General features: G+C 30.3%; 1 protein-coding gene across 1 annotated transcript; it reads left to right on the forward strand.

Annotated features, from left to right (window-relative positions):
- Window positions 1-820: 820 nt before the first annotated feature.
- On the forward strand, window positions 821-7,421 carry LOC132743523 (uncharacterized). Its single transcript, XM_060732052.1, has 2 exons — window positions 821-3,470; window positions 3,761-7,421. The coding sequence occupies exon 1, from the start codon at window positions 1,682-1,684 to the stop codon at window positions 3,446-3,448; it is 1,767 nt and encodes a 588-aa protein (XP_060588035.1). The 5' UTR covers window positions 821-1,681; the 3' UTR covers window positions 3,449-3,470; window positions 3,761-7,421.
- The last annotated feature ends 2,583 nt before the right edge of the window (window positions 7,422-10,004 follow it).

A 10,004-nucleotide genomic window follows, 5' to 3' on the forward strand; every position in this document is an offset into this window, starting at 1 on the left:
TTTTTTGTTTCAAATTAAATTACTAAAAAGAAGTTAAATTATTCAATTGCAATGGTCAAAGATGTGGACCGTGTAATTAAACAACTTAAATACTTCCACGTGAGGCTAGTCATGATTATTTTTCAATGTTATAAATTAATAATATAAATGTATAATGTATTAAAATCCAAACACATTATCCCTTTGTCACGAAATATTGATTTTGAAGAAATTAAGCTTAAATGTTCTCAACTTATCAACTTATTTTTTTACGGATTTGGTTCATGTTTGGACAAAGAAATAATTATGTCAATACAATAATTAAAAAAAAGGAAACAATATGCTCTTAATTTTAAAATAACTTTGTCTGCTAAGGTCGAGTTTTGATGTATTTTGCTTAATTTTCAAAAAAACATTGATTCATTCCTGGACAAAATAACACTTATGGTATAACGGACATAATAAATATAAATAATTCAAATATGTCATTACCGATGTGTTGTATAAATTGATAAAGACCTAGCTCTGTAAATGATTTTGACTATCCGACAGAATAAAAAGTCGTTACTATATTTTGTACAAGAATATGAGATTCCCATTGTTCAATATTTGATGTGTTTAAACATGAAATCAAAATTCTAGCACGACCTTGTGTAATTTGTTTGAAATGAAATGACTTGAAATTCGTCTTTATGAACGGCGGGTCATATTTCACTCATTTTTGAAACCTTGTTTTATGTTGCAAAACGTATAGTGATACTGTGTAATTAGGCTATCTTGAATATTGTTTGGTATTTTTATATGTTGTGCATATATCGCGAGTGCTTACTTCTGTAGGCATAATAATTTTTTGAATAATAATTTCTTGCGCAGTTACTCAAAAGACGTTATATACTTAATTTGAAATTTTATACAGCATATTGATGCTTTCGGTACCAAAGGTGAAATAAAGATAGCACCATTTGAGTAATTGTTGTTGGCATTTTTTACCCACGGCAAAACGTTATAAACCAAAACTCTTGTTGGAAAAGAATCATGTATTGCGTATTTACCCAAAAGATGTTATATCATTATGTAATTTGCAAAGTAATTCTGTTATATTAATACTTCACAGAAATCTGATGTGTTCGAAACTGATATTCTGAATTATGAAATTTACCAAAAAGCTTTATCTGAAGGTGAAGAAAATGATAACTCCGTTCGAGTAAATGTTGTTGGTAACTTCGCACAAGGCAAAACATCATTGACCAATATTCTTGTTGGAAAAGTATCGGAGAGCGTTCAGAGCACCAATAGTGTTGAAATAAGTAGCTGTGAATATTCAAGTGCTCACGAAGGAGTCAAGTTTTGTTCAAAGAGATCTTTATTGGATGAAAATGAATACCACAGACGTATTGCTTCAATAATACAGATTGGAACAGATGGGAACAAATCAAATCAAAATACAGACAATCCTAAATTTAATAAATTAAAAGAGGAAAGTGCAAATTCGCAAGGAAAAGTCCGAAAGGCAGGAGTGAAGAAAGATATAAGAAAGAGCTCCCTTAAATCAAGAGATTATCTTAAAGTTTCCAGGCTGCTCAAATTGAATCAATGTGACCCGTTTAATGCTGATGGAGACCTACAGTTCTGGGATTTTGGAGGTCAGTTTATCTTTTATGCAACACATACCTTATTTCACAGCAAGACTTCTGTTTATCTCATGGTTTTTGATTTAACCAAACCGTTATCAGCTGTTATACAGGATCCTGAATTTCCAAATGAAACTGTAGGAAAAAGCATGCAGGAGTTTACAGAATACTGGATGAGATCTATACATACGTACGTTGGGTCAGACGATGGCTCACAACCTCCAGTAATTCTTGTAGGTACTCATAAAGACTTACTTAAAGGCGATGAAAACATGAGACAGAAATTTGCAGACGATTATTTTGAGGAAATTAGGAAGCTTTTTGAGGATACGCCGATAATCAATCATATCCAGAAAGAGGATTTTGCTGTCGATTGCACCAATCCTTGTGACAGTAGTATTGTTGAACTGCGTAAAGCAATTATACGTCTTGGTTCTAATTCTAATAAAGGGAAACTTATTCCTGCAAGGTGGCTACCTCTTGAAAAAGAATTGCTTGCCAAGAAGCATAAAAAGATAATTCTGTATAGCGAAGTCGTGGAAATTGATGCACAAAATGAGTTTCCGCTTAAAAACAAAGAAACAATAAAAGTATTTCTTCTATATCAACATGCAAAAGGAAACTTAATTTACTTTGACGAAAAGCCGCTATCAGCATACGTTGCTCTTGACACACAGTATGTTATTGATGCATTTAGATGTATAATAACATCAGAGAGATTTTGCAAGAAAGAACCAGCATATCGTCATCTTTGGAGAAAAATTAGACAGGAAGCAAAGTTAGAAATGAAATTGCTTGAAAGAATTTGGAGTACAGATGCTAAACACAACTTTTTGGAACACAAATACGTGCTGCTGATGCTTATGCAAAGGCATCATATCATTTCCGAGGCCTTGAGTTATGACGACGAAACAGAAGAGACAAAAGGACTAGGGTGGTATGTTGTACCATGCTTTCTCCGTTCATATAAAACTAATGATGCTCTCAAAAAATTCGTCACTGGAAGTCAACAGACGAAGCTAAAGTTTGTAATGTCATTTTATATCTCTCCTGTTGTGCAAATAGTGTTTTATCGGGTCATTGCAGCTTTGGTTGGAAAATGGGAGATTGTTTCCATTAAATTTCCCAAACAAGAGAAGCAGGTGTTACTCTATGAAAATCTTGGTGTATTCAAAATAGACCGTCATCATGTCGGTATAATTGAACTTCACCAAGGTTTCATTGAATTACGTGTCCAGAACCGTTGTAATTCGGGTGTTAATGCTGCTATAGTCGACTTGTTTCGACGTTTTGTGGTTTCAAACGTCACAAACGAATTTCGAAAACACAGGCATGCAGCAATAAAGCAAGGGAAACCTTTTGATATATGCTTTAAGTGCAACGACAAAAGTCATTGCTTTGAGGGAAGTCAACAAATAGTGTCACTGGAAGAACTTAAAGAAACAATGGTTGAACCATGTCCAGATAGTTTGACCGGCCATACAATATGTACACGGCAAGCACTTTCTGAATGGTATCAAGACTACCAGAACATAAGATTGAAAACAGATTATGTCTTAGAAGAGAAATACCTCAGCAAACTATCTAAAACAATAGGTGAAAATTGGCACGTGCTTGGTCATGAACTTGGTTTACACGACGTAAAAATAGAACAAATAGAATTGGACAACAAATCAACAATTAGAATGATATTTAAGATGCTTCAGAAATGGTCTGTTCAGAAGGAAGACAATGCCACCTTCAATACACTTATACAAGCCATGAAAACAGCTATTGAAAAATATGTTGACTGGGATGAAGTGCGGAACATCGTAGAGGAAATAGAATCCAAAATATAGCATCGATTATCACAACATACAAGTAAGAATATATGATTTTGTCTCTACTAATGTCATAGACAAATTATAATATTTACGAATATTTGCCGAATTTATATAAATAGTTATTATCAAACTTATTTACAAGATATTTCGCCAAAGAATGTATTGAACTGATGATATTAAACAAATAATCTTCACATATAGGATATTTATTTCGATGTTCCATGTTTTTAATTGAACTAATTGATAGATACGTTGTTTTTAATATTTTTTATGTTATCAGATAATTTGTCAGTTTCCTATTCTTTTAATACATTTCTTTTCTTGAAGGTACTGTATACGGAAACTAAAAGACAGAATATGGCAATGACGTTCTTGCTCAGATAAGGTTAAAGTCATCCTGCTTCTTATTGGACTATCAAAAAGTATATTGAAAAAACGTATACAAGATTTTGAGGAAACTTAACGTTTTCAACAGAATATGGTGATGTCGTTGGAAATTAGATAATAATAATAATAATAATAATAATAATAATAATAATAATAATAATGATAATAATAATAACATCTAAAATAGCTTCTCAATTATTATTTCATTATCTTATCCGTTTTATTTTCGTTACTGTTTGTGAAAAATGTAAACCTCAGTACAAATTGATGTGCGATCTATATATTATATCTAATAACTTTCTTATTTTTCTATTTACTTGATGATAAATATTTAAGAAAATTAATATATTTTTTGTATTGATTGATAACTTTACAACATCTTAAATATGTTGATGTTTTGTTGTAATGAAAATGTAGAAAGAAAGCTTTAGCTTATTATCATGTTTATCAAATATCAGCTGCACGAATAACGGGGGTTTCCTTGCCTTAAAATTATTCACGTGACTAAACATTAGACAACAAAAAGTAAAATACGTCTGTTGTAATAGTACTCGCAAAATATTGGGTAAATACCCATCATGTTTGTATTTTACTATTAACGGAAATTTGTATTATATTAAATAAATTTAACAGTTTTTGTGTCGAAAATCATTCCAACAGTACCTTAATGAAATAAGATAATTGTTGTTTGTTGGACTAGGTACCATATTTGTGTGTTTTAGCAATTATCCATGTTTTTGTTATATCTCTCAAAGCAGCTTGTTGAAGGTTGTTTTTATCATGACGTGCTTTTAATAATGATTTTATGTGATTTTTTAAACAAATATTAAGCTGTGAAAGTTGATATAAATAAATTGTTAAAGTAACATGCCTCAAGATCCATACAACTTTTTTGAAAATTATTTAAAGAAAACAAAGGCATTATTTACATATTGTCCGTGCACTTACGCACTTATGGTCTTTACCATTAAAGAGGTCAAGATAAGAAAGAAAAGCGTTAGTCACGCAGCTGAAGTATTGCGATAAATACTGCAAATGCGGTCTTTAAACCCACATTATATGTATAAAAGTACGTGAATCTTGAATCTTCTAATTTTTATTTTCATTTATCTCAAGATCAATTTTCTTGAAATATTTTGGCTAGTTTGGAAACATGAAACTTTATTTGTTTTATAAAACTTGTATTGTTAATTTGATAGCAATGTTTTTTATAATACTAATTCATTGTATTACTTACCTGTTAATTTATTTGTACTAAGTGAATATCATTTGAAACATTTAAAACATAATTAAACTCAGCATAAGTCGTTATTATATCGTTTATCAATTTTTTAGTATCTAGTTTCTCTTTCATCTTTTAAACTCTAAATAAATAATATACTTTGGCTGATGTTTTTTTTTATTATCGAAGTACTAAAGGTAAAATTAACATACATTTGGGCGAGTGAAGAACTATATCAAAAGAAATCCTATTTTCTTTATGTTTCCTCACTACCTTTAATATATTACGATAACAATCAGTCTAAAAATAGCATAAACATACGATTTTCGAGTATATTGCTTAATTATCTTGACACATCTATTTTCTATAGTGCCCCAGCTAATCTATGAAAGAAAATTAGGTGTTATGTATTTAGGCTTTTTCGTCAGTGGAGTTTCTTTAATGAACTCAAAGCTTTGTTTATTATGATAATTTTGTCCAGTTATTTATTGATTATATATGTGCTTTATAGATTTGTGTGTTTTAATGATTATTATCATATGATGATGCATTTAAAGGATTAACATAGTTATAGTTATGCTTACACTATATTTTTATGATGTCAAAATGTTTACATATGCCATGCTAATGTTCATAACCATAAACCTTTGTATTCATATTGCAAGTTACTCATTTCACTACATTATTTATTTCGAAATTCTTCATGGGATTTGACAAATTTTACCATATGTTGTCTAACATAATCATGTGTACAAAAGTTAAATTAAAGTCAAAACTACCATCTCAGAAGCTAGTGAAATGTGATACGATTGTAACAAATATTAAATATGTTTTGCGTAAAAGTGATATCATTCAAATATAAAGAGTCATTTTAGCAGTGTTGTGTACATGTGTTACATATATATTGAAACCGTATTTTAGCAAGTTATTTTATATTATCCTTTTTTGTTCCTGAATTTATTTAAATATTGATTTTGGTTATGCTTTAATTTTTCACGTTATCTGTAAATACTGTATGATTACAACGTTTTATTTAAAATACTGGCAATGTTCTTTTAAACATGTTAAAGAACCAAATTAATTTGATAACTAATAAATGCAGTTTCCCAAACATAGTATGTGCTTTTCATTTTTTCAATGAGATATATTCAGTAAGAGTTCATTAAACAAATGATTGCAATAAGAGTATTTTATCTAACTGATGAACACATTATATCTTTATACACAAAACGAATTTTTTGTATGACATTGTTTTGTCGTTTTATTTTTTTCTTGTTCTTGGTGGAATAAATGAAAATGAATGTGATGTCATTCATGATTATATGTATCACGAAAGAAAATTAAATATAATCGTATTGTCAGTCGTTTCTGTTGATTCTAGTTGTTGAGATGTATTTATATTTTTTTAATTTAACTGATGCAAGGGTCATCCCTAAAATTCACTGAACACCAACATTTGTATGATTATATAAAGGCTGTAAATGTCATCATGTCAATAAGTAGAATTCAATTTCAATTTTCAAATTGTCATGTTCACACCAAGTTACCATGGCAAAACCAAGTCATCGTCTACAGAACATTAAGCGATATATTTTGTGAAGTTAATGGGCTATAAAAATGTAGGCCAATGCACATAATTACGTTAGACTTTGGAAAAAATATGTAATGTTGATCGTGTTTTTAAAGTTTTACATTTGTAAAGCAAAACATCATTTTGTCATACAGTTTAAATAAGTATGTACTTTTTTAAAAAAGACAGTAAATTTCTGTTAGCATCTAGATAAACGGCACGCGATATTCGGCTGAGGCCATTTGTTTCTTTATTTGTTGGTTCATTTTAGAAGTCATTTCATTTTGAAACAATTTCTTTAAAGCTAGGCATGGAACATTTAGTCATTTATTTGTTTATATGTGTTTGAGTTTTTTCTTATTCTTTTGCTAATGATATAATACTGCTGAACATGAATATAATATGCTGAACAAAGCTTTGTATTTTGACATTTGATGACCATTAACCCTTTTATTCAAATGAAGAAATGCTAACGATATTTGCTGTACGGAAAAATCGGAAATTTTGATAACTTATGAGCTGACACCCTTTTTGTTATCTCCTTTAGTTTGTTTGATTAATTTTTGGTTTGTTTTTCTTTGTTTGTTGTTTGTATAATTATGATACTGACTTTAAAGTCGAATATGAACATTGCCTAAATTTAATTAAATAGTATTTAATTGAGATAATACATTGACGGCATCACATTAAAAGTGATAGTGCCACATTGTCGTATTGGTAATTGATAGAAATATAAATACATTTTTTGGTGAAGGTGTTTTCAAATATTTAATTTCTGTAATCAATGAGAATAAAAACGCTGATATATTTGTTGTTTTTTTTTATTTGAAAGTTGTGTTTTTAATATGTTTATCACTCAATAATTACCCGATGATCTCAGAGTTTCCGAAACTAATGTTATGTCAAAATCACATATCATATATTTTGGTGTAGTACAGCCGTTTAGACTCAAAAAATACAAAACAATGCATAATCTTATGATTCAGGATGTATGATAAGTGAACATGTTCGGTAATTCTACAAAAAAAATATTTTGTAAGAGAAGGTACATTTTTCCAATTTTACTGTTAAGATATGTGATAATTGATAGAAAGATACAATGTAATTTTAACAAATTGAGACTAATAATAGACTTAGTAGTAAGTCTATGCCCCTTAACAATGGATAGCAACAATTAAGCGTGGAATTGGTAAAATTTATGAATTTAAATGGGTCACACACAGCTGCAGTCTTCATACAATGGTGATCATTTAATAAAAAACGGTGTATTGTCTTCGTATGTCCTAACCTCGGAATTAATGGGAGAACATTAATCAAATGGAAATACAAGAAAAGCATTGGTGCAAAGCATCAAAGGGCGACGCCAAAAGAATTTGATCCAGGTTTGCACCTAAATACTTAACAAAAGATGTGTACTTTATAGCAATACTATTTCATGTGACCTGGAGGCTAGGCCAAGTTTAAGTTGAAACTTAAACCAAAAAGAATAGACTCTGTCTTGCCAAAATGCAAAGACAATTTATATGTCTTGCCAAGATGCAAAGACAATTTATAGTCAATTAACCAATCTTAAGATTTATTTTACCAGATACAAGGATACCTGAGTCATCATCATCAGATGAACACAGGTTTTTTTTATCAATCTGGTCATATTTTTTCTTTCTAGGGCTGATACTTGTACCTGTGCATATAATAAAAGCTAATTGCTTAGGGTTGCAGACATGTCATTGAAATATATAAGACATAAAAGAGGACCTAAAATGAACATCAGGGGGACACCATAGGTACTCAGGTCAGTAGTAGAAGGAGTACCAGCCACATCAACCAGCTGCTATCAGAGATAAGACTTGAACCATGTAAGAATGTTATAACATATGGCAGATGCTTGAAGTTCCATGAAGAAGAAGAAAAAGAACTTCTTCATGTGCAGTATAGTGTGATCAACTGTATCAAATGCTTTTTGTAGATCTAAAAGTATCATGCAATACTGCCTTTTTCCATTTCAAATTAAATGCACTCTATTAAATGAATCAAACATGTGTCAGTTGAAAAACCACTTCTAAACCCGAGCTGACTGAAACTGCCTAACCATGACTCGAACACATGATTTTCAGAAGACCAACTGAGCTATCCGGCCGGCTACACATTTTCTCTTTTATAATGAAACAGTTCTAAACCACAACATATTTCCCCACTATATTGATTTATGTCCTTGAATTTCTGATGTTTACATAGCATAGTGAATTAAACTCATGGTTATATGCAGTCACAGGATGAGAAACACTTTCAGCTTGACCAGAACTCAAACCTGTGACCCACAGAATAATGTACCGCGGCTGTAGCGATTGAGCTATCTGGCCGCTTACACATTTTCTCCCCTAAATAGTGTACAGTTCTAAACCGTGACAGATATTTAGATTTTTAAATTAACAGATAATTAATTCATAGTTAATAAATAAGAAAAAAAAACCTTACATACTCATAGTCTTAATTAAAATAACAATTTATATATCATTGTATAATTATTTTTACTAAAAAGGGCTTAGACAGTTATTGGTTGTGCCATTATTTATAACAGGTCAATTTGAAAGTGAACATAACTGTGCTTATACATGTACAATATCTATCTTTTGTACAGATAAAAAACTAACCTTTTTTCTATGATAAGAAATTTTATGAAGGCTTATTTGTATTTTGTATCAAGGGCACCGGGCGAAAACATGAAAATGCAACAAACGAACCACTTTGTGGTAGATTGTATTTTCATGTTTTCATCTTGCGCCCGGTTACTTTTTGTACTTTGTTGGTTTTCATGTGGCACAAATCACCCACTATAAAATTAAGTGTACAAATTTATTCAAGGGCAAGTAACAATCTACTCTATGAAAAGTCTGTTGTCGGGTTGACTCAGGAGACCTGGAGATTGAGACCGGTGTCCCTCCATTACAAATAGATAAGGCAGAAGCTGTCCTTTTAAAACTATGCACATGTTAGAAAAAAATTAGAATATTCAGAATATGATTTTTTTGAGACTTTATCAATAATATTGCTTGATTCAGGTTTCAGGACATTTTCAATCAATACATGTATTATCATTTATAACTTTAAATGAAAGTCTCATCCCTTTAATAATAATGACATAACTGTAACTCTTTAAATTCAGAAATATTATAAGTCTCATCATATCAATATACTAAGATATACATGTATGCACATAACATTAATAATTCCCAGTTTCTATTAAATAAATATGAAATCCTAACATTAACATTAACATTGGTACTAATGGATGGAATTCAAAATCTAGTAGAAAGAAAACTATAATATATAAACTCTGTTATAGATACTATTATTAGCCAGCTAACACTGGGTATAAACATCTATAACCTGTA

The sequence above is a fragment of the Ruditapes philippinarum genome, unplaced genomic scaffold (genome assembly GCF_026571515.1).
Source record: "Ruditapes philippinarum isolate M1 unplaced genomic scaffold, ASM2657151v2 ctg1284_1_1_1_1, whole genome shotgun sequence".
Lineage (NCBI taxonomy): Eukaryota > Metazoa > Mollusca > Bivalvia > Venerida > Veneridae > Ruditapes > Ruditapes philippinarum.

Excerpts from the sequence above, each read along its gene's own strand:
- LOC132743523 (XM_060732052.1), top strand. The coding sequence starts at position 1,682 with ATGGTTTTTGATTTAACCAAACCGTTATCAGCTGTTATACAGGATCCT.